Here is a 27526-nt window from a genome sequence, read left to right on the forward strand (position 1 = left end):
CAGGTGGCTTTTCCCCCCTGGCAGATCCAGAGTGGCATCGGGAGGCTGATCCTGAGGGAGGAGATGAAGGCTCGCTCCAACTCCTACGCAGACCCCTGGACCCCCCCTCGCAGCTCGGCCAGCAGCAGGGAGGCCCTGCACACCGTGGGCTACGAGGGCTCCCTCAATGGCTGTAAGGCTGTCCCTCTGTCCTTCTGTCCCTCCGTCCCACCCACCACAGCCCCAGCCCCTCGGGAGGGGTGGAGAGGGAGGAATGGGATGGGGAAAGGGCTGATGAGGATGCTGGGCATGGAGCTGGGCATGGAGCTGGGCTCTTTGCCTCTCTGGAGGGCCCCATCCACCCCCTGTGCCCCAGCTGGGATGGGGCATTGCCCAGGGGGCAGCCTGGAGTGGCTGAGGGGTCCCTTGGGGGTCTGGCAGCACAGCCATGCCCAGGTGCTGTCACCTGGTCTGGGATGGCCCCCCAGGGCTGCCTCGCTCACCTTGCTCTTCTCACAGAGCCCCCAGGGCCCCCAGCCCTGCCCTTGGGGCCACTTGAGAGCCTGGCAGCACAGCTGGCCCTGCCCGTTCCCTGCTCTCCTGGCAGCACAGCTGGCCCTGCCCGTTCCCTGCTCTCCTGGCAGCACAGCTGGCCCTGCCCGTTCCCTGCTCTCCTGGCAGCACAGCTGGCCCTGCCCGTTCCCTGCTCTCCTGGCAGCACAGTTGGCCCTGCCCGTTTCCTGCTGTCCTGGCAGCACAGCTGGCCATGCCCGTCCCCTGCTCTCCTGGCAGCACAGCTGGCCATGCCCATTCCCTGCTCTCCTGGCAGCACAGCTGGCCCTGCCCGTTCCCTGCTCTCCTGGCAGCACAGCTGGCCCTGCCCGTTTCCTGCTGTCCTGGCAGCACAGCTGGCCATGCCCGTCCCCTGCTCTCCTGGCAGCACAGCTGGCCATGCCCGTTCCATGCTCTCCCTCCTCGTGGCACATCTGCCCTGGTGGAGCTGGCTGGGGATGCTCAGGGAGCCCCTCAGCCCCGGGAGCCCCAGGGAGGGTCTGTGGGGCTGGGGATGGGCAGCTGTGCATGGATGGGGCCCTGACAGAGCTCTGCTCTCCCTGCAGCTCCCCGCACCCATTACCTGGCTGACAGCGGTGAGTGCCTGAGCCCAGCCCTCCCCAGCCCCTCCTGGGATCCTGAGCTGAGCTGGAGGAGCTGCTGGGACCTGGGAGGGGAGAAGGGAAGCCAAAAGGAGCCCTTGAAAGGCTGGGTTGGGACAGAGCTGGTGCAGGGCAGAGAGGATGAGAGGGGGAGCTGGGAGAGGAGAATGGGTTCCCTGGAGGGTGAGGTGGGAGGGTGCCATGGGAAGGGGATTTTGGGGAGAGATATATCAGCACAGGCTGGAAATGAGCTGGAGCTGGGAGGAGACAGAGCTGGGAGCACAGGGGCAGAGGGTGGGGGCTGTCCTGGGCTGTCATTGCTGCTTTTCCCTGATGGAATTGGTGCCTTCTTTGCAGATCCCCTCATTTCTAAATCGGCCTCGCTCCCTGCCTACAGGAGGAACGGGCTGCACAGGGTGAGTGCCTCCTGCTGCTGCCAGGCCTTCCCCCTTGTGCCAGGCCTTCCCCCTTGTGCCAGCCATTCCCCATTGTGCCAGGCATTCCCCATTGTGCCAGGCTTTCCCTATTGTGCCAGGCTTTCCCCCTTGTGCCAGGCCTTCCCCCTTGTGCCAGGCATTCCCCCTTGTGCCAGGCTTTCCCCCTTGTGCCAGGCTTTCCCCCTTGTGCCAGGCCTTCCCCATTGTGCCAGACATTCCCCCTTCTCCCAGACATTCCCCCTTGTGCCAGGCATTCCCCCTTCTCCGAGGCATTCCCAATCTCCAAGGCATTCCTCCCTCTTCCAGGCTTTCCCAAATCTCTTCTCCCAGGCATTCCCCATTGTCCCAGGCTCCTCCAAGCCCCCAGTGCTCCCTTTCCATCACTGGGATCTCCTGTTTCCCCCTCCTCTGCATCCCTGCTGTCGCTGCCGCCCTGTGCCAATCCAAAATTATTATCATTAATAATTATTATTTATTGGTGTCCAAAGAGCCCTGTCCAGGCAGTGTCTGCCCTGAAACTCCCACAGAGCAAATCCAGAGGGATGCTGGTGTTGCTTTCCCCCAGAAGAGCTTTGCTTTGTATCCTGGCGTTGTTTGGGATCAGGAGCTCTGGGCGGGTCACTTCACCTCCCTGTGCCTCACTTTCCCTGCTGCAGGGTGGGAACCCTGGTGTCCCCCCCTGGGGACGTGGGAGGTGCCCCTGGGCTGTCTGGAGGAGCCTCCCTCCCTCTCTCAGCCCCTCTGTCTCTGTCCATCTGTCCTTCCCTCCGCAGCCTCCCAGTGCGGAGCTGTTCCACTACGACAGCACCAACGCCGTCAACTGGGGCATGCGAGGTGAGGGGGGACACTGGGACATCTTGGGGACACCCTGAGGGGCCGCCCATGCTGAGGGGCTGCCAACCCCCCCCGGCAGCTCTGCAGGAGGATGGGGTCCGCCCAGGCAGCCCCGGGGCAGGGCGGTGGCAGCAGAGCTGGGGCTCACGTCTGTCTGTCTGTCTGTCTGCTCTCCCCACAGAGTACAAGGTAAGAGCCTTCTGCTGCAAGGAGAGGCCACCAGCCAGAGCCCCAGGGATGTGTCCGTGTGTCCCCAGGCTCTGCAGAGGGAAACTCAGCCCTCTGCCTTTGTTCTGCTCCATCCTGGACCTGGCAGCCCCATCCCAGCACCGTGGGGCTCACACCAGAGCCCCTTCCCTGCCCAGGTGCTGCTGAGCACAATTGTCCCCTGGGTGAGGAGCAGAGCAGGGGGTTGTGCTGCTCACACCCTGCCTGGGTCATTCCTGCTGGTTGTTCCAGAGCCACCACAGAGCTCCGGGGTGGATCAGAGTCACCCTGAGAGCAGCTCCCACCTCTCCTTGTCCCACCCAGGCTCTGGAGGCAGCTGTGCCACCCAAGCCCTGTTAAATACAGGGGGCAGGAGGCCTTGCCCTTGTTCCCAAGGGTGCCCCAGTGTCCCTGTCCCTGTCCCTGTGCAGATTTACCCCTACGAGCTGCTCCTGGTGAAGACGAGGGGGAGGAACCAGCTGCCCAAAGACGTGGACAGGACTCGGTTAGAGGTGAGAGGAGCCCTCGGCCCTGGGCACAGTCAGGGCACAGAGGGACCTGATCCCATGGGGGTGGCCCTGGCATGTGGTGTGTGGGGCTGTGTGAGGAGCATGTCCCTGTGTGCTCAGGGGCAGGGCACTGTCACAGGGCTCCTGCTGTCCCCTGTGCCTCTGGCAGGGGCAGGAGGGAGGCAGGTCCCCCCATTCCCAGGGGAGCAGTGCTGGGTTCGTGTCACCCCCTTGTGCCAGCAGGCAGGGGATGCCCTCAGAGCCCCTGGCAGGTGCCCAGCTCTGGCCCAGCCCCCTGTTTCTCCCCAGAGACACCTGTCCCAGGAGGAATTCTACCAGATCTTCGGCATGACCATGGCCGAGTTCGACCGCCTGGCGCTGTGGAAGAGGAACGAGCTGAAGAAGCAGGCCCGGCTGTTCTGAGCCAGGGCACTATAAATATATACATACCTATAAATATATACATAGAGAGATCTCTATATGGCAGCTCTGTATGATTCTGGGGGCTGCACGGGCCGCTGGGGCTCTCTCTGCACCCCTGAGAGTGAATTGGAGTCTTGCAGATCCTTTGGTGCTCTGTGTTTCCTTTCCTTTTCTAGTTCTGTAGGGATTCCTGGGCTCTCCCCTTGGTGTCTGTCACTGCTGCCCACAGGGACACGAGGGGAGGGTGAGGATTCACACCTGATATTTCAACTTTCACAGGGACATAAGGGGAGGATTTTCCAGAGAGCAAGGGTTTGGGATGGGGGCTGCACTGGGGTGTCCCATCCCCTCCTGCTCAGCTGGGCTGTGGAGTTGGGGTGGAAAAGGCCTGGGCACAAGAGCAGGAAAGTGGGATCTCACTCCAGGCTCCTTAAATCCATCCCTGCCTTCACATGGCCAGCACTGGGGGCACTTCAGGATCTGAAATGCAGAGTTTGGGGCAGGGGATAGAAGTGCTGGAGACCCTGAGTGCCTTTCCCTGCCAAGCCTGGGCTGCTCCAGAGCCAGTTTATCCTCCCAAGGTGCCAGGACAGCCACTTTCCATCCTCAAACCCAGCCCTTCTCAAGTGGCACAGCCAAAGCCACCTCCTGCCTCGTGCAGTTTGCTGCTGCTCTTCGGGTTTGTCCAGGGCTGAGTGTTCCAGGATATTGCAGCTGGGAGCTGGGAAGGACAGAGGAGAGCAGTGGGAAATGCAGGTCCCTGCTGGACCTCTCCTGGCTGTTCCTGAACTCCCTGTCACAACTGCCATCATTCCCTGATGAGTTCCTCTGGGAATGCAGGCAACTCCCTCCTCTGCAAACTCTACAGGTTTGTATCCCAAACTCTACGGGATCACTTTGGTTTTTGCCTTATTTTTCATAAAATGAATGAGGCTGTCTCGACACAAACACCTTCCCTGCTATCTGTGGTGCTCTTGCAGGATTTCCAGGCATACAGGGATAACTTTGGGTTTTGCCTTATTTTTCTCATAAAATGAATGAAGCTGTTTCCACACAAACACCTTCCCTGCTCTCTGTGGTGCTCTGCTTTCCTGTTTGCTCACCCTGCAGGATTTTCAGGCACACAGCAGGGTTGGACAGTCCCAAAACCAGCCCAGGAACCTGTGGGGTGTCAGCAGAGTTCCTGTGAGGGGACAGCACAGGTTTTACCTCCACTGTGCCCTGAGCCACATTCTGGTCCCCTCTGAAACCCTCCTGTCCCTGTGTGCCCATGGAGTGGGTTCAGTGCCATCCCTGCCATCCAGAGCTGCCAAATTTGTTGCCCAAAATGCCCTCAGGAGTTTCCCTTTGCCAGAGGCTCACTCAGGACAGGGTTTTCCCCAGCAGCAGCTCCAGCTCTGGAGCTTTGTGCCAGCCAGGAGAGGGCTGGGCATTGAGGTGAGGATGGCAACGCTGCCCTGGGAGCTGCTCACTGCTTCAGGGCAGCAGTAAATGAGCCAAGCTGGTTTGTAATTATTTCACTCACACAAACAGGGCTCTCTAAATCAAACTCGACTGTTTGTGGCTGCAGGAATCCTCCCTCTCCAGCAGCAGTTCCAGTGAGGGAGCTGCTGGGGGATGTTTTTAATGACAGTAATAACACAACAGCAGCATCTTCTCATTTCCAAAGCATTTTATGGGCAGTAACTCTCCTCCACAAGGACCTGCATGGCCAAGGTGGGGAAACCGAGGCAGGGCTTGGTTGTTTTGAGCCAGGGCAGCATCTCCAGCTCCATTCTGGGGCAGCAGACACTCCAAGGGTCCCTGCTGGTGTGCCATTGCCCTGGGGGGAGCAGGGACACCCCAGGTGTCACCAGCTGTCCCTGGCTGCTCTGCAATTCCCAAAGCAGCCTGGCAGCGTTGGCAGCCCTGGGCTGAGATTCCTGCCCCAAAGGAGATCCCGAGTTGAGGAAGAACCCTGGGGCTCAATCCAGAATGGAGAGAGCATCAAACAGCATCCATGCAGGAGCTGGTTCCCAGCTGGACCTGGGGAGATGAGAGGGGCTGAGTTTCCTGGGCTGAAATTGCCCCAAAAAGGGGAATTTCTCCAGGCTGGTTGCTAATTCACAGCTGATATTTCAATTATTGCTCTCCCGGGTGATAATAATTGGGTATGTGTGAAAGCTCATCACATTTCTGTCCCACCCTGCTGTCCCCACAGGGCTCAGCTGCAGCCTGGACTGTCCTGGCAGTGCCAGCACCCTCTGTCCTTGCTGCCACACCTGGGACACTGTCACACAGGCTGCCCAAGGGGGACAATGGCAGTGCCAGCACCCTCTGTCCTTGCTGCCACGCCTGGGACACTGTCACATATCCCTCAGGCTGCCCAAGGGGGACAATGGCAGTGCCAGCACCCTCTGTCCTTGCTGCCATGCCTGGGACACTGTCACACAGGCTGCCCAAGGCCAGGTGTCCCTGCAGGGCCGTGCCGGGCAGGGACAATGACAGTGGCATGGCCAGGGACAGGAGGAGCAGCCACGGAGGGGATTTTGGGGAGGGGGAAACGAGCAGCGAGGGCTCAGGGCGAGCTGTTCGTGCTACGGGCTGTGGGAATTCGGGATTTTCCCCCTAAACCGGGCAGGTGGAGGTGACCCCCTCACGACCCTCACCCATCTCTGGGTGCCCATGGGGCTGCAGGCTGCCAGGGACCCCAGCACAGCCGTCCTCGCTGCCGCGCCGTGCCGTGCCGGGGCTGGGCGCTGCCGTGCTCCCAGCGAGGGAAGGAGGGAAGGAGGGAAGGAGGGAGGGGCGGCTGCAGGGATTGGCCGCCCCCAGGCAGAGCCGGCCCCGCCGCGGCCGCTGCCCGCTGCACTCGCCCGCCCGCAGCTCCCGGGGCGGCCGCGGCTCCGCACCATGGACCGGCTCAGCGGTAAGGGACGGACACACGGACGGGAGGGACGCGTACCCAATCCCATCCCGTCCTATCCCATGCCATCCCCTGCCCGGGCACAGCGCGGAGGGCACCGGCGATGCCCGTGCCAGGCGCAGCGAGTCGCGGGTCGCGCACCCCGTCCCAGCCGAGCGGGCGCATCCATTGTGGGTCCCTGCTCCAGCAGGGCCGGCCGGGCACCGACTGGAACCAGTTTGTCTTCGCTGGTGGGATGGGTAAACCACCAGCAGCCTGCTGGGTGTAAGCGCTCGTTAGTTAGGGGAAATTGTGGTGGTGGAAAGGGGGGTGACGCTCCCCGATGGGGTTCCGAGGTTTCCCTGTCCGGGAGTCTCGCAGAGCCGCGGAGGGCTCGATCCCCGCCCTGCTGGGTGGGAGCAGCTCCCCTGCCCGCAGCCCGTGGCACCGCCGAGCTCCGGGGCTTTGATCTGGGATCTGTATGAACCTGCCGGGGCTCGGGGCCGGCTCTGCAGGGAGAGAAGGTCCCGGCTCTGTGCTGGGTCCCTGCCGGGAGCACGGGGAGGTTTGCAGGGGGATCGCTCCGTGCTGGGGCTGCACAGGAGGAGCAGGTGGTGACGCGATGGATGGAGCACGGGGTGCTGGCCCTTGCCCTGTCCTCGGAGGTGCTGCAGAAACACGGGCCCGAAGCGATGGGAGAGCGGCCAGGGCCGTCTCTGTCTGCAGGGGCACGCTGGGGTGCCAGGACGGCTCAGGGGTGCTGGGTCTGCAGCCCCGGGGCAGCAAACACACCCGCGGGGCGGGAGTTCGTTCCCCTTGCCCGTGGAAAAGGATGGGGCGGCGTTTCCGCACTGGAAACGGCTCCGAGGGGTTTGGGACCGCTGCGAACACAGGCACGGTGTCAGCGGCTGCAGCCCGGGAGGGGACAGGGACGGGGACTGGGACTGGCGTTCCCTGTGGCTGTGCCCAGGGTGGCTTTGCCCGCTCTGGAGGAAGGAGGGAGCTGTGGCAGGAGGGGGAATGCTGTCCAGTAACACTCGATGCCAGAGCTGTTCTCCAGAGGACATCCCTGCTGGGGACACGGGGGACAGAGGGTCTCAGCTTCCCCATTCTCACTGTGTGAGCTGATGGAAAATTTGCCAACAAAATTCCTTGTTTGCACCCCAAAAATCCAAGCTAGGACCTCATGGCAGGGAAGGAGGGGATGCCCAGCTGAGGGAGCCGTGTCTGGCCATGGTTTGGCCTCTCCACAGGTTGACCCTGCCAGGGAAGAGCCGTTTTATCCCCCTCGTTGGTGCCTGCCTGCTTTGTTTTGAGTGCTTGTGATGAATTGCTGTTGGCACCTGGATGGCTCCTCGCTAATGGAAACCCCCCCCCAGCCCCTCCTGCTCATCAGCCAGAGCTGCTGGATCCCTCTAGGGGCTGTGACTCGTGGTTCCCTTCCCCAGTGAAAGGGGGGAATGGCGTTAGGCAGGGCTCTGTGCTCATTCCCAGTCTCTGGCAGCCCCTTCCTTCACCTGGAGCTCTGCTGTATCCTGATTTTATCATCTGCTGTTTTTTTCTCATGCCCAGCAGGCTGGGCAGCACTCAGAGCATGGCCCAGCTCTGCACCAGAGGCTGACTGGGGGATTGGTGCTGTTGGCAGAGCTGTTCCAGGTTGTCCTGATGGAGATCCCAGCTCCCAAAGTGTGATTTGGGAGGCGATCCCTTGCTCAAACAAGCCTGTGCTCACACGTGGCTTCTCCTCCCTCATTAGTGCCTCTTCCCTGACCTTTTGAGCCACCACAATTCAGGTCCTGCCCCAAACTTATCAGGGCTCTAAATCCAGCAGAGCCGGGGAGATGTGTCGGGGATAAACTTGGCTCCAGCTCGCCCACAGGAATGGGGAGGCTGCAGGAGGGTGGGAGGGAGCCGGGATCGTTCCTGCCCGGATATTCCAGCAGGAATCCTGCCTGCGAGGAGGCTCAGGGTGCTGAGCAGCACAGGCCGGGGCAGCTGTCAGCCCTGCTTGCATTGCGGCCATTCCTTCCATGGAAATCCGCCACCGCCTGTTCCTGGCCCGGGGGAGGTGGGGGAACGGCCTGAGGTGGCTGAAACAGGATAAGAGGTGGGATGCTGGTGCTGATGAAGCTCTGGGGTTGTTTGTCTCTCTGGATTTTCCAATCTCCTGCTGCGTGCAGCGCTGGCCATAGCGGGGAAAGGCTGGATCCATGTGGAGCCCCCTGGCAGCTCTGGAGAGGGGAAGGACACTGTGGGATAGTGTCCCCCAGCCTGGAGCCCTGGGGACTGTCCTGTGTGCCTGCCCTGCCTGGAAAACCTGCCTGTTTCCCACTCTTGACCTGGAAATGCTCTTTTCCTGTGCAAACGTGCAGAGCTGCGAGGCCGCCGTGCCCTTTGCCGTGCAGCAGAGCTCCCTCGGGCCTGCAGGAGGTTCCTCTCCTGCCCAGGAAAGCTTTGTTTGAGGTTTGGAAGGAGCTGTCTCATCCCAAGCAGTGGGAAGCCTTTTCAGAGCAGAGCACACGGCTCGACCCAAGCTCTGCCTGCTGTTCAGTGCCCAAATCACTTGCTGGGGACAGGAGATAACAGTGGAGCAGAGTGGGGGATTGAAGTGGTTTCTGGCTTCCCCGACTCGTGTCCTAACCCCTTAACCCTTCCTATTATCTAGTCTGGCACAGCTCACACTCCCTCCTGAGGAACACATCTCCTCCTGCATGTAAGGAACCTTAAAATTACTAACCCAACTCTGTGTCCTGTAAAATATTGGTTAAATGCCACTGTCCAGCGACAAGACAATGGGGCTGGAAACCTTTCAGTGCGCAAACAAGGGGCTGGCACCCCAGCCAGGGCACCCAGGAGGTGACAGAGCAGGGAGGGCACCCTGGCAGGCAGCAGTGCCTGTCACCACCCCGAGGTGCTGAAAGCAGCAGCATTTGGGGAGCTCAGCTCCCAGGGGCATTCTGGGCTGACAGTCTGCAGTGGGGAAGGATAAAATAACCGAGGGGAAGGATAAAATAACCTCTGAGAGCCTCCCCCCGCTGCAGCTCCTTCCCTTGCTGCTCCTGATAAAGCCTGCCGTGGCATCAAAGGCGGTTCTTTGGCAGGCCAGGGGAAACACTGACATTTCGTAACGGTTTGGAACAAAAGCAGCTTTGCTGCAAGGGGTTTCCATGCTCAAAATATTTTTTTTCTTTTTTTTTTTGAAGTGGTTTTCGTGTGCATTTGATCCTGGAAGTGATAAGAGGGAGCTGGGGGAGACGCTGGTATGCTGTGATTGCTGCCAATTAGCAGGGTTGATGTGTAAGGAGCACTTTGAAGAATGGTTTGGCTTTCTCTGGGTGGGTTTTTTTTTTCTTTTTGAGCATTAAACCCCCCAAGTTTGTGATGGAGGAACAGCTGCTCATTTTACGTGGTCCAAAATTTTGGGAAACCGAGGTTGTGAAGGACAGAACAAGGAATAGAATTTAAGTTTGAGAGCTGGTTGTGGTGTCCCGGGGTGAAAAGCAGGTGAAGCAGTCCCCGCACTGCTGGAGCCACCGGAGCACACTTTGTCACTGGGACATCCCGGTTCTCCTGCCCCTGCAGCCCGGCCCTGCAGGGGTTAACCGAGTAGGAAATGCTCTCCGTGGTGGCCTTGCCGCTGCACCTGATGCAAGGGAAGGAAAGGGAAGGGCTGAGAAAATAACGCTCATCCTGCTGGGCCAGCCCCGCACACGGGGACCCTCTGCTGTGCCCCGGCCTGGGGACTTGGGGACAGGGCTGGGGTGGCCCTGAGAGGGTCCCAACCCCCACAGCAGGGAGGGGAACTGTGTCCAGCACAGCTCTGAACTCCTGGGCATTGCTGGGGTCAGGGCAGGGATGCCAGGGCTGGGCACATCTCCCTGCCCCAGCCCCAGGATATTCCCCCACATGTGTTGGTTATCTGCCAGGATATTCCTCCATTGGCATCTGTGGATTATCTGCCAGGATATTCCCCTATTGGTATCTGTGGATTATCTGCCAGGATACTCCCCACTGGCATCTGTGGGTTATCTGCCAGGATATTCCCCCACTGCCATATGTGGGTTATCTGCCAGGATATTCCCCTGTTGGCATCTGTGGGTTATCTGCCAGGATATTCCCCCACTGCCATATGTGGGTTATCTGCCAGGATATTCCCCTATTGGCATCTGTGGGTTCTCCTCCCCCAGCTCTGTAAAGAAGGATCCCCATCCTGCTGCTGAAGGCATTTGGGAAAGTGCAGTGGGATTTGGGAAAGCTGATCCTGCAAATCCCTGGCCATGCCCTGCTATGAGGTGAGGGTTGGGATCCTGCTCTCCTGGCCAGGATCCTGTCACAAACTCCCCCAGGTGACTTTTCCTCCCAAGAAGATGCGCCAGCTCTGGTGGCCTCCCCACATCTCACCCCTGCAGGTTGGGAATTGCATCCAAGGCGTTTTGGACCTTGGCTTTGGGGAATGCACAGGACGTGGGGAAGTGTTTCTTGGGGTGCAGAGAGCTTTCACCCCACCACGGGAGAGTTTGGGGATGTGGGGGCTGCATCCAGCCCTGGGTGGTGGCATGGAGTGGTGGGAACTGGGGTTTCCCAGTAGAATCTCTGCAGTTAGCTGGAATTTCTGCAGTTAGCTGGAATCCCTGCATTTAGCTGCAATTCCTACAATTTGCTGGAATTCCAGCTCTCCTGGAGGCTGAGGTTTAGAGAACACCAGGGGCTGCAGGGAGGTGACAGCTCCAGATCCCCACAGGCAGGGAGGTGACCCAGGGAGGATTCCCTGTGCTCTGCCTGCCACAGAGGGTGGGCACAGGGCTGGAGCACCATCCCAGGGCCTCTCCCAGCTCTGGAGAGCAGCCCAGGCCAACCTGTTGCTGGAGTTTGTTTGGAAAAGGCCGACACCAAAATTTTGGTTGGAGGGAGCACAGTTTACTCTGGGTCCTGAGTAATCCTAACATCTCTCCTCTGCCTGAAGCTTGTTTTTTATACATTACTCAGCAGGTCTCGCCCCTGCCTGACTATTCCTTTAAAGGGCATCTCAAACCTCTCCTTTTCATTCATTATTTACATGTGTTCTCCAGCCAGCAGCCTCTGAGCCCAGCTCCCAGGCTGGAGCATCCTGCCATGAGCCTGCTGAGCCTGGCACCGAGCACTGAAGTGTAGTCTGGGGCTGGCACTGGGCACTGAAATATAGTCTGGGCCTGGCACCAGGTTCTGAAATGTGGTCTGGGCCTGGCACTGGGTCCTAAAGTGTAGTCTGGGCCTAGCATTGAGTCCTAAAGTATAGTCTGGGCCCGGTACCAGGTTCTGAAATGCAGTCTGGGCCTGGCACAGACTTCTAAAATGTAGTCTAGGAGTACTAAACCTGCTCCCTGTGATTTTCCAGAGCTGATTGTGTTGAGCTGGAGCTGGAAACCCCTCGTGGCTGGGGTTAGGAGCAGTGTGGAGGCTCCCTGTGCCTCTCTGGGGACACAGCAGGGTCACTCAGATCTCTCACCTGGGTGGTTTTATTTGCTCAGCATCTTCCTGTGAGAGGGGTGACCCTGGAACCACCCCTGCTCCTCCGGGCCAGGGGGATGGGGTTTGCTTTGGGAGAGCTAAAGCAAACAGCCAAACCTTCTCCAGGAGGCAGAGACAGGGGGGACAGCCCTGCAGAAGGGGTCCTGCCCCAGCCCTGGGGGTCATGGGCAGCCTGGCTCGCAGGGAGGTGCCCGCTGGAGATTTAATCAGCTGTTAATCATTACCTGCAGCACTCAGGAGCTGCTGGGAGGGAGGACAAGGGGTGTCCCAGGGGTGGTGTCACTGTAGGGAGCCTCTGTCCCTGTGGGGCCCCATGGCTGGGCTGGGGGGCACTGCCCACACTGGGGTGCCAGGGTGAGGGGCTGAGGGGGGATCTCCCACCCACAGCCGTGCTCAGGGTGTGGTACCACCAGGAGGGCCCCGACCCAGCCTGGGGTGAGCCCAGCACCGCTCCTTGGGCCGGGGTGGGATCCCAATTAATCCTCGTTCCCGTTCAATCCTCGTTCCCGTTCTGTCGCAGACATCTTTTCGTTAAAAATCTTTCCTTAAGATTTTTTCTTTCTGAGAAGCTGAGAGGCCTCAGGAACAAAATGTAAACATTGATTATCTGCTGCTGTGGAATGCAACAGGTGCATCTGTGATTAGTCTCATGTAGATATTTGGGATTAATGGCCAATCACGGCAGAGCTGGCTCTCTCACTGTCCGAGCCACAGACCTTTGTAATTCATTCTTTTCTATTCTTAGTTTAGCTAGCTTTCTGATGAGAACTTTTTCTTCTATTCTTTTAGTATAGTTTTAATGTAATATATATATTTATATCATAAAATAATAAATCAAGCCTTCTGAAACATAAAGTCAACATCCTCGTCTCTTCCCTCGTGTGAAAACCCCTGTGAACACGGTCACACCATTCAGTCCTTGTTCCCATTAATGTAATTACTCAGGGAAGAGGTTTCTGTGCCCCCCGGAGTGAGGGATGGTTCCTGCAGTGTGTGAGCTGCCCGGACACCAGTGCAGGTGATAATCTCTGCCCTCCAATGCCGGTGATAATCTCTGCCCTCCAATGCCGGTGATAATCTCTGCCCTCCGCACGCTCCATCCGCTGTAATTGCACTTCCCTCTATTCAGGGCTCCCGTTTCCTCCTGCAGGACGGGAGGAGGGTGTGAGGAGCTGTGTCCTGCGGGCAGGGCTGTGCTCACAGGGGGGATGGGGTCCTGCCTGTGTCCAGCTCCCTGTGCAGGGCACAGCTGGGGCTCTTCCCCGTTTGAGGAGGTCCTGAGGGCTCAGAGCCCCTCTCTGCAGAGAGCTGGGGTGGGGGAGCAGCTCTGGGCTGGTGATAAGGCCCTTAGATAAGGCTCTGTGCAGGGTGTTTATCATGGGAAGAGGAGCCTGAGCTGGCAGGGGCTTGGGACAGGCCCGGGACCCTCTGTGCCGCTGCTGGAGTGAACTGGTGCCACTGCTGGAGTGAACTGGTGCCACTGGAGCTGAGCTGGGAAAGCATCCCCAGAGCTGCTGCCAGGGCTGGGTGTCTGCAGCGCTGATGGAGGAGAGACAGCAGGCACAGCCAGGCACCCTTTGTGCTTTCCAACCCTCGTGGTGGCACAGCCAGGGCACCTTTAGTGCTTTTAACCCTTCTGGTGGCTCATCTGCCCCTGTGCCAGGATGGAGGAGCCCTCCAAGCCCTTGTGTTATTTTAGTGGCTCGTTGTAGGGATCTGGCTCATCCTTTAACTCTTTACTTATCTAGTGGCAAGACAATGTTGTTCATTAAGCTGGCAGAAAATTACTCACTGGAGATTCAGAAAGATAATTCAGACAGATGGGAGAGACCAGTAAGTGAAAAATGAGAGAAATCCTCTCGTTGAAAGAATATAACTCTTACCATGACAATTTTTTGCAAACAAAAAAACCCAAGAAAAATGCTTCCCAGTACAGAGAGTTTCATAATGATATGATTAAAGGAACTTTTCATATTTCATTAGCCTTTATCTGGTATCTATCTGTGACACTCTATTCCAGAGTTTCAGAAAAAAAGATGGCTTTTTGACTGTCTGTTTTTCAGTATATGTGTAAGTAAATAGTAGAAATGAGGAATAGCCTTTAGCTGCAAACTAAAGCAGTTTCTTTATTTCAGAGCTGCTGCTCTGGGGGCAGAGCTGGGGTCCTTGTGCCCCCTCAAGCAGTCAGGTTCCACATTCACCTCCCAGCACTGATTTTCCAAGGCTATCAAATGAGGGTATTAATTACTGCCCGGCCATGGTGAGGGCCCCAGGGCTGTGCATGGCTGCTCTGCTGCGTGCTGGCAGGGCTGAGATTGGAGATCTGAGCTTGCCTCGTGCTCCCCAGCACCCAGGGCTGCTGCAGCCCCCAAAGTGGGAGTGAGATCCTGGATTTACCCCAGTGAGGGGCAGCTGGGTGGGTGGCAGGAGCCAGCCCTGGGTGCTCAGTGCTGCTGGAATCGCTGGATGCAGAGGCAGAGCTGCCCCATCCTCCCCTCTCAAGGGGCCCTTGTTTGCAGGGAGGAGATGATTCATGTGCACCCCCCCAGCAAATCTTCCACTCTCAGGGGATGCTGCCTGGGCTCAAGGGTAAGCATTGATGGTTTGCTCTTCCTGAAACCCCCGGGGCCTGGAGCAGGACAGGAGGAGGAAGAGGAGGATGAGGATGATGATGTGTTTTCCAGGCTGCTGTTCCTGGCCCTCCCAGCCCATCCCAGTTTGCCCCACACCAGCAGGTGCTGAGGGATGGCAGCAGAGCCTGGCTGGCTCCTGCCCCCTCCGGGGCCCAGTGCTGCCCCTCTCCTGCCCCTTGGCAGGGCAGTGGCCGTGGGCAGGGCGCAGGCAGCTCTGTCCTGCTGTCCCCTGCACAAAGGAACAATTCTGGGAGCACCAAGAGGCACTTCCTCCTCCCTGGTGGGAAGAAACCTCCTTAGGATGGGGATGGGAGCAGGAGCTGCCCTGGGAGCAGAGCAAAGTGGCCGTGGGCTTCCTCAGAGAGCTGGAGGGGTGCCAGCATCGTCACCCTTCTGGTGATGCCATCCTGGGGCACCCAGCCAGGCCTGGGGACACGTCCCAGCACTGCAGGGCTCCTGCAGGTGACTCCACGCCCACCTGTGCCCAGGTGAGCAGGACTGGTGTGCTGCAGAGAGAACCCTGGCGCTGTTTGTCCCACAGGCACCTCCCTGCAGGGGTGTCCCTGTGCTGGGGTGTCCCTGGTGCTGTCCCCTCCTGTTTGGGGCACCCCAGGAGCTCTCCAGGTTGGTTTTTGCTGGCCTGGCAGCTGTGAGGAGCCCTGAGCTGGCAGGCACAGCAGCCAAGGGCCCTGCCCTGCCCACAGGAAGGATTTATTTGTGCCTGGGTTTTATTTTAGCTACAAACAATGGCTGTTACTCCCAGCATCCGATTTCCCCCGGCCCCAGGCATCACCTGGCGCGGGAGGAAGCGTGGCCGGAGGCAGGGGAGCTGTGACACAGGATGGGGGTCCCTGAGCACCTCCCACTGCATTTCAGGGCTGTGACTGAACCTCTCCCCTCCCCAGGGTACAGGTGAACACAGGATGGGGGTCCCTGAGCAGTTCCCACCATATTTCAGAGCTGTGAACACAGGATGGGGGTCCCTGAACACCTCCCACTGCATTTCAGAGCTGTGATTCAGCCTCTCCCCTCCCCAGGGAGCTGTGAACACGGGATTGGGGTCCCTGAGCAGCTCCCACCGCATCTCAGAGCTGTGAACACAGGATGGGGGTCCCTGAGCACCTCCTAGTACATTTCAGGGCTATGAACACAGGATGGGGGTCCCTGAGCAGCTCCCACCACATTTCAGGGCTATGAACACAGGATGGGGGTCCCTGAGCAGCTCCCACCACATTTCAGGGCTATGAACACAGGATGGGGGTCTCTGAGCAGCTCCCACCACATCTCAGAGCTGTGATTGAACCTCTCCCCTCCCCAGAGGGCAGGTGACACAGGATGGGGGTCCCTGAGCAGCTCCCACCACGTTTCAGGGCTCTGATTCAGCCTCTCCCCTCCCCGGCGCTCTCTCAAGCTTCAGGCTGAGCTTTTCTTGGGGTGAGACCTCCATGGGCTCGTCTTATCTCTCCCCTTGCTAAAGCTGGGTCTCTCTACGCCAGGAAACTCCTGCCTTGGCTTGGCCAGAGACTCTTCCTCCTCCTCCTCCTCCTCCTCCTCCTCCTCCTCCTCTTCCTCCTCTTCCTCCTCTCTGCGGGCTGCTGGAGCAGGAGCCGGTTTGTGCTGCTGTGCTGGGGCAGAGCCAGGGAGGCTGTGCAGCTGCAGCCCGTGTCCAGCCCTTATCTGTGTGCTGGGAAGAGGCTCCCTGAGCACTTGTGGGCTCTAAAAATAGAGCTGGGCTGGTGTGGGGGACAGGGGGACTGCAGGGCATGCAGGGGATGCAGCTCCCTTGCTCTCCGTGCCTGCTGCTGCTGCCAGGGCAGGATGTGGCAGCACTGTCCCCGTGTCCTGCATGGCACCATGTCCTGCTGCTGTCCCCTGGGTCACCCCGGGTCCCCCAGCCCCTCCAGGCCTGCTGGTTAATGCTGAAGCCGTCTGCTGCCCAGGGCCCTGGCCTTCCCAGGGCCAGGGAGCTCAGGGACATCTCCCACTGTGCCTCAGCCGTGGAGAGGAGGGCGTTGCTGGTGTCCCTGCTGTCCTGGGCTGGCTGTTCCAAGCCTGCATGGTGATCCCACAGTTTTGGATGCAGAAAGCAGCAGGTGGGAGCCATTTGCCAGCACCATCTGGAGGTGTCCAGAGCAGGGGACGCAGGGTCTGTGTGTCACCTGTGGTCAGTGTGACAGCCCAGCCCTCCTCCCCAGAGCCCTCTGCTGTCCTGCTGTCCCTGTGCCCGGGCTCAGAGCCCCCAGTGGTGGCACCAGGGGATGTGTCCCTGTCCCCTGGGCCAGCCCTGGCGCTCTGTGCTCATTCCCACCAGCTCTTGCAGAGGTGTCTGTGCTGGTCCCTGCCTGCCAGGTGACCTTGGGTGTCCCCCCATCCCCTGCTGCCCCCCTGCAGCAATCTCTCCTCACTTCCTGCAGCCCCCCCATTAATTTCCTTCAGCCTGGCAGCCTAACGAGCATAGGAAATGAGTCCTTGCCTCGCTGTGCTGCCCCAGGCTGTGCTCAGCGTGCCCTCCTGGGATCACAGGCCCCTTTCACTGCCCTCCCTCCCTCCCCCGTTGTATTTTGGAGGATGTTTAACAAGGGAGACGGAGGGGACAGCTCAGCTGGGGGAACAAAGGCGCCTTCAGAGCCGTGTGTCCGTGCTGAGTGTGCCCAGCTCGGGGCACTGCTGCTGAGCCCAGCCCTGCCAGCAGCCCTGGCACATCGGGCACCCCAGGGGGGTCCCCGTGCCCCCTCCCTGCCTGCTGGGGCTCTGCTCATGGAAACAAGGCTGTCCTTTGGGCCCTGGCTGGCCCAGAGCCCTGGCACCGAGCTGGTGCCTGTGATGGGAGGTGTCCTGCACATGGCAGGGGATGGGGATGGTGGTGACACCATGGCCTGGGCTTTGGGGTGTTCTAAGAGTGTGGGGAGGATGCTGCTGACCCCACAGGCTGGGGTTTGGGATGTCCTGAGAATGGGGGGATGCTGGTGACACCACAGCCTGGGGTTTGGGGTCTCCTGGGAGTGGGATCATGCTGGTGACTCCATGGCCTGGGGTTTGGGGTGTCCTGGGAGTGTGGGGATGCTGGTGACAGCTCAGCATGGGGTTTGGCTGTCCTCAGAGTGGGGGGATGCTGCTGACCCCATGGGCTGGGGTTTGGTGAGCTGTGGAAAGCCCATGCAGGAAGGAGCCTGCACAGTCCCTGTACCCCTTGTGGGAGCTGATGGCTGAGCTGGGGCAGCAGGAGGATGACTCCCGAGATGTTTGCAGCTGCTGGCTGGACAGGGGACATCTGGCTTTTGGTCCCAGCTGCTTCCTTGCAGTCCCCTGGCCTGCCCAGCCCTGCAGGGAGGATGTCTCACCTTGCTGGAGATCAGCAGCAGGAGCCTGATCCTGTCCTGCCTGTGCACTCTGACACATCCCAGGGAGCATTTCCCTCTCTTCCCTCCCTCCCTGTAAGGCAGAGAGACCTTGGGGCTGGTGCTCACCCCACGCACGAGGCTCAGCAGTGCCACCATGGCAGGTGTGTGCTGGCAGGGCCAGCGAGCTGAGCATGGCCAGGGCCTGTCCTGTGTGCTGGCTCTGGGGTGTCATTGCAGCTGCAGGAGCAGGAATCCATTCCTGTGCTTGCCTTCTCCTTCCCCAAGGTCTGAGGGGTGCTTGGCTGTTCTGCTGGAGCAGTGCTGAGGCTTCTCCTGCTGCTGGGGCTGCCTGTCCTGCCTTGGCTGCCCGTGCGAGATGGGCACTGCCCGTGCGAGATGGGCACTGCCCGTGGGAGATGGGCACTGCCTGTGGGAGATGGGCGCTGCCCGTGGGAGATGGGCACTGCTCCTGGGAGTTGGGCGCTGCCCGTGGGAGATGGGCACTGCCCGTGGGAGATGGGCACTGCCTGTGGGAGATGGGCACTGCTCCTGGGAGTTGGGCGCTGCCCGTGGGAGATGGGCGCTGCCCGTGGGAGATGGGCACTGCCTGTGCGAGATGGGCGCTGCCCGTGCGAGATGGGCACTGCCTGTGCGAGATGGGCGCTGCCCGTGCGAGATGGGCACTGCCTGTGCGAGATGGGCACTGTGCGTGGGAGATGGGCACTGCCTGGTGCTGTGGCCAGAAGGGCTGATCTGGGGCTCAGCTTGGCACTGGGCAGGGAGGAGGAGGAAGCAGGAGCTCTGTGCAGTGCAGGGAGGCAGGAAGAGCCCCGTGAGCCACATCCTGCCCTGTGTCCTGGGACGGTGGCAGTTTGGGCTGGCACGTTGTCTGTGTGCCCAGGGGCTCATCTTGGCTGGCACTGCTCCTGCTGGGCTCCCCTTCACCTTTAAACGCCAGCTGCTTTTGTTGTGCTGCTTTTGTTGTGCTGCTTTTGGCCCCACGTTCCTTACATGAGGAAGGAGGATCCCATCAGTGCCTCAGGATCCTGCCCTTCCTCTGGGAGATCCCCTGTGCCAGCCCTTGCTACTGCCCTGCTGTGCCCAGGAGCGGTGTGGGGACAGCTGCAGCCCAGCCAGGGTGTCCCCACGCTCTGGGGCACACACTGTCCCCTCCTTGCAGCCATCCCCATCAGTCAGCACGTCTGAGCTGCCTCTGCAGTGACCCTTGGCCTGTGTTGCTGTCCCTGGGGACCCAAAGCCAGCTGTGTGCCACCCCAGCTGTGCTCAGAGGGTGTTTGGTGCCTGCCAAGAGGAGGATCCTGCACTGCAGCTCTTTCTTTCTGCCCCATCCAGAGCTCCAAGTTTGCTATAGCTCCAGCCCATTTTGCCTTGTTTAACCCCAGCATCCCCACACTCCCTGGCTGATGGGATTTTTCCTGCTCCCCTCAGTGCTGGACCAGCTCCTGCCCGAGCTCAGCGTTCTGCTCAAGCTGCTGGACCACGAGTACCTGAGTGCCACCACGCAGGAGAAGAAGCTGGCTGTGTCCACCATCGTGCAGAAGCTGCAGCCACCTGCAGGTCTGTGTCCCTCTCTCTTCCCAAAGGCACCGGGTGTCCTCAGCAGGGCAGGGATGAGCCCAGCACCTGCTCAGCCCCCTCAGGGCACTTTGCTTTCCCTTGTGAGCCCCTCCCTCCCCCGGAGCAGGGCTGGCGTCAGCGGTGCCCCGGGGCCAGGAGGGAGGAAACGCCGCTTCCAGAGCCCTTCCTGCCCAGTTTGTGCTGAGCACAGGGGTTTCCTCCAGCCCTGAGCACCTGGGCCTTCACAGAGCCCCCATTCCTGCCTTCCTGGAGAGCCACAGCAGCCCTGGGGGCTCCTCCATCCCTGCTCCGTGTCCCTGGGGTTGTGGGGAAAAAGGGTGGCAGTGCCTGCCCCAGGCTCAGAGTGTCCCCCTCAATTCCAGGGAAGGATGTGGACTACATGTACGTCAACACGGCGTCCCTGGGCAATGGCACCAGCTTTGTGGAGTCCCTCTTTGAGGAGTTTGGTACGTGTGGCTGAGCTGGAGGGGTGCCCTGGGGGTCATGCTGGTCCTGGGGTCCTTTGGAAGAAGGGTGACAGCTCCATCCTTGTGTCCAGAATGGGCATCATTGCTCTGGGTGCTTGTTCTGCTGCCTTGGAGCTGCGTGGGGGCTGGCCGTGAGGGAACCTGTTGTATTGCACTAAATCATTTATTGAGCTGTTGTTTTGCACTGCCATGCTCCAGCTGTGTTTAGCAGTGATTCCCATCTCCCAGGGCAGGGCCATGGAGGGAGATCCCTGCCGGGCACAGCTGGGATGCCCAGCTCTGCTCTCCTGCTCCCCTCACCCTCTGTTTACCCCATGCAGACTGTGACCTGCGGGACCTGCAGGACATGCAGGAGGAGGAGGGGGACACCAATGACACTGCTGGCTTGGAGCTGGCAGGGGCCCAGACAGCCAAACCTGTGAGTGCCTGGCTGTCCCCGAGCCAGCTCTGCATGGGGAGGTGACAGTGGGACCCTTCCTGTGCCCTGCTGGGGCTCCTGCCCTGCTTCTGCCGTGGTTAAAGCTGGAGGTGTTTCTGCCCTAGGTTCCCGTGGATGCTGCTCCTCCTCTGCCCACCACTCCCCCTCCTGAGGATTACTACGAGGAAGCTCTGCCCCTGGGCCCTGGCAAGGCCCCCGAGTACATCACCTCCCGCAGTGAGTCCTGCTCCAGCTGGGCCAGCAGCGGGCTGGGGGGAGCCCCAGGGGCTGCCCGTGCATCCCTCACCTGCCTGACACCCCAGGCAGCTCTCCGTGGTTCATCCAGTCAGATGCATCATCCCTGCCTTTGTTGGGCCATCCCTGCAAATACAATCCATTGGATGCCTGGATTCCAAATGATTGCTGTCACTGAGATCACAGGCTCATAGAATTATGGAATGGTTTGGGTTGGAAGGGACCTTAAAGATCATCCAGTTCCAACCCTGCCACCTTCCACCATCCCAGGTTGCTCCAAGCCCCATCCAGCCTGGCCTTGGACGCTTCCAGGGATCCAGGGGCAGCCACAGCTTCTCTGGGAAATCCATTCCAGGGCCTGCCCACCCTGCCAGGGGAGAATTCCAGCTGGACTGAGCTGGGATTGCATCCCAGGAGATGCCAGGGAAGGACAAATCTTCCACGTGTCATCACAGCCACCCTCACCACCCACCAAAATCAGGGTCTTGCTTTGATCTTTCCAGCAGCACCTCAGAAATAAATATTTCTGGGAAGGAATGGTCGCTGCTCCCACCAGCAGCACTCCTGTCCCACTCCCTCCCATCCCACTTGGTACTGCAAGGAGTTGTTTGCTCCAGGCAGACCGGGAATGAGGTGATGGGAGGGATCAGAGCCATGGGATGCCCTGGGAGGGTGTGCTTGGCTGTGCCCCATGAGGGAAAGCAGGGTGTACCAGCCCCAGCCCCTGTGCTTCCCCTGCAGACAGCTCCAGCCCCCCCAACTCCATCGAGGACGGCTATTACGAGGATGCAGACAGCAGCTACCCTGTCACCAGGATAAATGGCGAGCAGAAAAGTTCCTGTAGGTATCTGGGTGTCCTCAGCAGCGAGGGGAGAGCTTTGGCACGGTTTGGGGCTTGAGCAGTGGGCTGGGGGCTGCTGGGGTTGAGGCTGGAGAGCCGGGGTTTCAATGTGTGAGCCTTGCAGAGAAACAAACCAGCCCAGGGCTCTGGGTAGAGGCACCTGGGGCTGGCACTCAGCCCACGAGCATCCTGCCGGGATTCCAAGGGAAGTGGAGGTGGCTGCTGCCCAACGCTGCTGTTTGCAGAGGATGCCAGGGAATCCACCTTTCCTGGCATCCAGCTCTGTCTGGAGCCTGCTGGGCACGAGGAACCCTGGCAGGGCGTGTGGCACCTTTTAGGGTGACTCCCCTGCTTCCTTGCAGACAATGACTCGGATGCCATGAGCAGCTCTTACGAGTCCTACGACGAGGAGGAGGAGGAGGGCAAGGGCCAGCAGCTGACACACCAGTGGCCCTCGGAGGAGGCCTCCATGAACCTGGTGAAGGATTGCCGGATCTGCGCCTTCCTCTTGCGCAAGAAGCGCTTTGGGCAGTGGGCCAAGCAGCTCACCATCATCCGGGATGGCAAACTGCTGGTGAGCCTGCCCTGGGGGGCACAGACACCTCCTGGGGGGTCAGGAGGGTGGCTGTGCCCAAGCTGGAGGGAAAAACAGCACCATCCAAACAAACCCGTGCCCCAAGACTGCCGCACAAGCGGCAGCTGGCCTTGCTTACCTTGCAAGGGAACAGACAGCTCCCCTGTTTTTGGGACACCACAGAATGAGAGGGAACCCTCAGATGAGCCATCTCCATCTGTGCCACCAGCGAGGGACCCTGAGACCCTGTGGGACCCCCCAGCACAGCAGCCAGCCAGGCAGGTTTGGCTGAGCCCTGAGCAGTTCTCTCCGCTTCCCTCAGTGCTACAAAAGCTCCAAGGACCGGCAGCCACACGTGGAGGTGCCCCTGCCCACCTGCAACGTCATTTATGTCCCCAAGGACGGGCGGCGCAAGAAGCACGAGCTGCGGTTCTCGCTGCCGGGCGCCGAGGCACTGGTGCTGGCAGTGCAGAGCAAGGAGCAGGCTGAGGAGTGGCTCAAGGTACCAGGGGCATCCACAGAGCCCCCTTGGCATCCTCCCTGCCCGGGCTGGGGAGGGGGCTTTGCCCTGCTGGAAGGGAAGGGGGCTTTGCTCCTGTCCCTTATCGGCCGCTTCCCAGGGCTGGGCGGCTCCGGCGCTGATAGCCCCGGCTGGGGGATGTTTGCTCTCCCCTTCCTCTTCCCCAGGGCCCTTTCCTGCCTTTGTTCAGGGCCGGGAAGTGGGGGCTGCGGGGAAGGGGTGGCGGGTGGGAAAGGAGCCTCTGAGCACAGCTCTGACACAGCTGTCACCCCAAATGTGGGAGAATGGGGGTTTTGCACACCCAGGGCACACCACGCCTTAAAACAGGGGTCACAAGGTGTCCTGTGCTGGCAGGGTGATGCTTGGCACCTAAGTCTGTCCGTTCTGAGATTTCCAAACTCCCTGACAAAATCCACAGAAGTGGTTGAAGTTTTGAAGGGGCCAAGGTGTGAGCAGTCCCAATGTGGGTGTGCTGCCCTGAGCTGTGGGGACCACGACGTGTACCCCTGGCTCAGCCTGGCTCTGGTAGTGAAAGAGCTGAGCCAGGAGGGCAGCCCTGGCCCTCGGGCCATTTTGAGGTGACAGCTGGGTCTGTCTGTGCAGGTGATAAAGGAAGCCAGCAGTCCAGCAGCAGGCGGGATGGAAGCCCCCACCTCCCCAGTGATGCCGTGCAAGATGGAGCTGGACAAGGTGATGGTTTCTGGGGTCCCTCTCCAGGGGCTGTGGACAAAACTGGGGAACATGGGGCCGGGGGACCCCAAATTCCTGGGGCTGCACAAGGAGCCTTTCCCATTCTCACAGCAGCTCTGCAGGGCTGGGAAGGGGAACAGGAGCTGGAAATCCCAACCCTGTGCAGGGGGATGAAGGGCTGGGGTGGCGCTGATGGGATTCTGCTCTCCCACAGCGGCTGTCCCAGGAGAAGCACACCTCAGACTCAGACAGTGTGGCCATGGGGGACACTGGGTCCCCAGCCAGCCGCAGGGAGCACGGCGAGCACGGTACAATCCCTGTCCCCACTGCCCACCCAGCTGTGTGCCCCCAGCTGGGCAGCATGCTCTGCAGCCAAGGGGGATGGCAGGACACACACCAGGGTCACACAGCCACCCTGTCCTTCCAGGGAAAGGCAAAAAGAGCGGCCTGGCTGACCTGAAGGGCTCGATGAGCCGGGCGGCGGGGAAGAAAATCACCAGGATCATCAGCTTCTCCAAGAAGAAGCCATGCCCTGAGGACACCCAGACCTCCTCCACCGAGGAGGAGATCCCCTGCTGCGGTTCGTGTGGACTGGGGGCAGAGATGGGGCTGGGAGTGGATGGGATCAGTGGGGTGACATCCCCCAGTGTGACTGCAGGGGTCAGAGCTGGGGGCAGAGATGGGGCTGGCAGTGGAGTGAGATCAGTGGGGAGTGACATCCTTCCCCCAGCATGGCTGCAGGGGTCTGGGGTAGGGACGAGCTCACTGGAGGGGAAATGCTGCCCAGGCCTGGCTCTGCAAATTCCAGTGATGAGTGGGCAAGGAATCACCCATGTCCCCAAAAACAGGCTTGAAGGGACTTAATGGTACGGAGCTGGCAGCTCCCCTGGGCCCAGCTGGTTGTCTGGGGGGAAACTGAGGCCCAGAAGGGCTGGATGAGCAGGAAGCCATGCTGTCAGCTGTGTCCTGGGCAGGCACTGATGCCCTTCCCTGCCCTGGCACCCCCAGGCTACCTGAGCGTGCTGGTGAACCAGTGCTGGAAGGAGCGCTGGTGCCGCCTCAAGGGGAACACGCTGTACTTCCACAAGGACCGCTGGGACCTGCGCACGCACGTCAACGCCATCGTGCTGCGGGGCTGCGAGGTGCTGCCCGGCCTGGGCCCCAAGCACCCCTTCGCCTTCCGCATCCTGCGCCACGGCCACGAGGTGACGGCGCTCGAGGTGAGCAGGGGGCTCTCAGGAGAGCATTGCCAGGCTGGGGGAGCAGCCCTTGGGGCGATCAGCACCCGCACGTAAGCAATGCCTTGTTTTGCCCTCCCCTGGAAAGCTCAGGGCACCTCTTGGGTGAGCTGGGGGAGCTGCACGGGGACTTGGTGCACAGAGAGGGATTGTGCACAGCAGGCAGCGAGCATGAGGGCTGGGACCTGGGTGTGCACCCCAACTCTTCCTCTGTCCTCCAGGCAAGCTGCTCTGAAGACCTGGGCCGCTGGCTGGGTCTCCTCTTGGTGGAAACAGGCTCCCAGACAGCCCCAGAGGCCTTGCACTATGACTACGTGGATGTGGAGACCATTGCCAACATCGTGACGGCCGTGAGACACTCCTACCTGTAAGGCTGTGTGCCACCTGCAGTGCCAGGGGCTGGGTGCTGGGCTGGGCATGATGATCCTTGGCCCTGTGGAGTCCCTAGAACGGGCGCAGGCTGGGCTGTGGTTGGTGGGATCTCAGGGACAGGGTTGTTCCCTAGGGCAGCATGGGAAACTGAAAGAGTTTCATCAGTGCTGATGGAGGGTGTGTTAGGGTGGGGTCGTGAGATGCAGGAATCTTTCTGAGCTGGAAGGGTTCCCTGAGGGGCTGGCAGTGATGTTCTGGAAAGGAAGACCCCACCCCTCCTTCTGCAGGTGGGCCAGCTCCTCCCAGGATCAGCGAGCAGACTCCTCTCGGGTGGTCTACGATGACGTCCCCTATGAGAAGGTTCAGGTGAGCACGACTTTGTGGCTCATCCTCTCCCACCGCAGTGGCCCGAGGGCTGGCATGGCCCTGCAGGTGTCCCAGCAGGGAGATGCCCTGCAGGTGTCCCAGCAGGGAGATGGCCCTGCAGGTGTCCCAGCAGGGAGATGGCCCTGCAGGTGTCTCAGCAGGGAGATGCCCTGCAGGTGTCCCAGCAGGGAGATGGCCCTGCAGGTGTCTCAGCAGGGAGATGCCCTGCAGGTGTCCCAGCAGGGAGATGGCCCTGCAGGTGTCTCAGCAGGGAGATGCCCTGCAGGTGTCTCAGCCCTCTCTCTCCCCTCCCAGCAGGCGGAGGAGGAGCCGGGGCGGCCGGGGGCTGCTCAGGTGAAGCGCCACGCCTCGTCCTGCAGCGAGAAGTCGCGGCGGGTGGACCCGCAAGTCAAAGTGAAGAGACACGCATCCAGTGAGTCCCGGGCCACAAACCTCCCCAGGGCTCCTGGCCAGAGCTGGAAGGGGCTGCTCCCCACAGGGATGTGGGGGGTACCGTCAGTGCAGCCCTTCATGGGCTCTCCGCGTGCCTGCAGGTGCCAACCAGTACAGGTACGGCAAGAACCGGGCCGAGGAGGACGCCAGGCGGTTCCTGACGGAGAAGGAGAAGCTGGAGAAGGAGAAGGCATCGATCCGCAGCGAGCTGATGTTGCTGCGGAAGGAGAAGCGGGAGCTGCGGGAAGCCTTGAAGGGCAGCACGGGTAGGTCGGGGCCATGGGAGCTGCCAGGAGCTCGGGTACCGAGCACAGGGACGCGGTGGCCGGGAGCTGGGCTGGCTGCAGCGCTCTGGCAGCCCCATCTAGTGTCCCTGTGCGAGGATGGGTGCATTCCCCAGCGCTGAGCCGGGCGGTTGTGCAAGCAGGGCCGCGGCTGCAGGAGCTGGAGCAGCGGGTGGCGGAGCTGGAGGAGCGCTGCCGGCAGAAGGAGCAGTCGCGGGTGGATCTGGAGCTCAAGCTGACCGAAGTGAAGGAGCAGCTGAAGCAGTCGCTGGCAGGAGGGCCGGCCCTGGGGCTGGCCGTGACCAGCAAGGCTGAGAATGGGGTATGCATCCCTTTTTCCTTACTCAGAACTCCAACTTCTGCAAGAAGCAGTGGTTGGGGTATTGTGGGGAATGGCACAGGGGAGAGGGGACATCCCTGTGGCTTTGTCCCTTTGAGGACAGAGGTGTGTGAGTTGAATTTGGTCACCTCAACTTTTATCTCATTACAGTTCATGCTTTTTTTTTTTTTTTTTTTTTTCTTTTTAATCTGGTTGTCAATGTTTCCTGGCTTTCCTGAGCTTTGCCTTTCTTTCCTGAGCTTTTTCTTTTCTCCCCCTTTTCCACAGGAAACTACAAACAAGCCAAACGGGAGCCCCCCCGAGCACTTGGTCCCTGTGAACTGTGCAGCAGAGCTGAGGAAGAGGAGCCCCTCCATCATCCCTGCCAACACGGGCAGCGTGCTGCGGAAAGCCAAGGTCCTGCTCAGCTCTCCCTCTCCTCCCTGGCCCCATGAGAAATCTGGTTTTGCCCCTTGTTTAACTATGGAATCATGGCAGTGCGGGGCTGGGTGGGAGAGGGAAATGCTTGGAAGATGCTGGGTCCAAAGCCCCCAGCAGGGAGGGATGCTTTAAAGTGTTCCTTTTCCAGTGATGTCCCCTCATCTTTTTTTTTTTTTTTTCTTCCTTTCTTTGCAGGAATGGGAAAAGAAGCAGACTTAAGTCAGCCTGCCAAGCCCTGAACTCACAGTGGGGATCACGGAGGAGCTGCCAGCCCCCTTTCTCTGAGACACTGGGAGGGTGCTGGGAAGGCGTGGTGGGAGAGCCGCTCTGCCAGCCCCACCACCATGGCACCACCACCACCATAAACCAGGGGAAGGGGATGGGAGGGGACCGGGGAGGCGGGTGGGGAAGGGAGTTCCTTGTGGATCAGGGTCACAAACTACTGGGAAACCCAGCTTTGGGGGAGCCTGCCCCGGAGCCAGGAGTGTGACACCAACTGTGGGTGCAGGAGCAAGGAGGGGAGAGCCTGGGCTGGCAGGTGGCCCTGCCCAGCAGGTGCTCCAGTTTTGGGGATCAGCTAACATCTGCCAAAGCAACCATGGACTCATTGGGGTTTTTGGCCCCTTCGGTTCTGGGATTCAGGAGCTGCTCAGGACCAGCCACTTCGGAGATGCCAGTTGTTCACCCTGCTCACTGCTCCCAGCTCTGCAGGGTCTCATCTCAGGGTTCCTCACGGCTCGAGCTTGCTGTGCCTCAACCAAGTGCCTTTGTCCAATATTT

General features: G+C 60.2%; 2 protein-coding genes across 3 annotated transcripts in view; both read left to right on the top strand.

Moving 5' to 3' along the window:
• The window catches only part of ABLIM3 (actin binding LIM protein family member 3), a 45512-nt gene extending 41913 nt beyond the window's left edge, over positions 1–3599 (top strand). Inside the window, exons 17-23 of the mRNA XM_059483415.1 lie at positions 25–172; positions 1098–1127; positions 1491–1549; positions 2344–2404; positions 2586–2593; positions 3043–3123; positions 3430–3599. Of these exons, the coding sequence (XP_059339398.1) occupies positions 25–172; positions 1098–1127; positions 1491–1549; positions 2344–2404; positions 2586–2593; positions 3043–3123; positions 3430–3543 (501 nt within the window). The 3' untranslated portion in view covers positions 3544–3599. The remainder of the gene's footprint in view (positions 1–24; positions 173–1097; positions 1128–1490; positions 1550–2343; positions 2405–2585; positions 2594–3042; positions 3124–3429) is intronic.
• A 2813-nt stretch (positions 3600–6412) lies between these two features.
• On the top strand, positions 6413–27118 carry AFAP1L1 (actin filament associated protein 1 like 1). Of its 2 annotated transcripts, none has more exons than XM_059483560.1 (19): positions 6413–6451; positions 19359–19487; positions 19871–19954; positions 20296–20393; positions 20519–20630; positions 21390–21488; positions 21852–22063; positions 22386–22565; positions 23187–23273; positions 23488–23581; positions 23701–23853; positions 24282–24493; positions 24733–24878; positions 25171–25249; positions 25565–25682; positions 25804–25968; positions 26130–26308; positions 26594–26722; positions 26942–27118. In XM_059483560.1, exons 1-19 carry the CDS (start codon positions 6436–6438, stop codon positions 26963–26965), a joined length of 2316 nt encoding a protein of 771 aa, XP_059339543.1. In that variant the 5' UTR covers positions 6413–6435; the 3' UTR covers positions 26966–27118. The 2 variants fall into 2 exon arrangements, with proteins under 2 accessions (XP_059339543.1, XP_059339544.1); XM_059483561.1 differs by having other exon boundaries at positions 25568–25682.
• Positions 27119–27526: the final 408 nt, after the last annotated feature.

This window comes from Ammospiza nelsoni, chromosome 16, assembly GCF_027579445.1.
Source record: "Ammospiza nelsoni isolate bAmmNel1 chromosome 16, bAmmNel1.pri, whole genome shotgun sequence".
NCBI lineage: Eukaryota > Metazoa > Chordata > Aves > Passeriformes > Passerellidae > Ammospiza > Ammospiza nelsoni.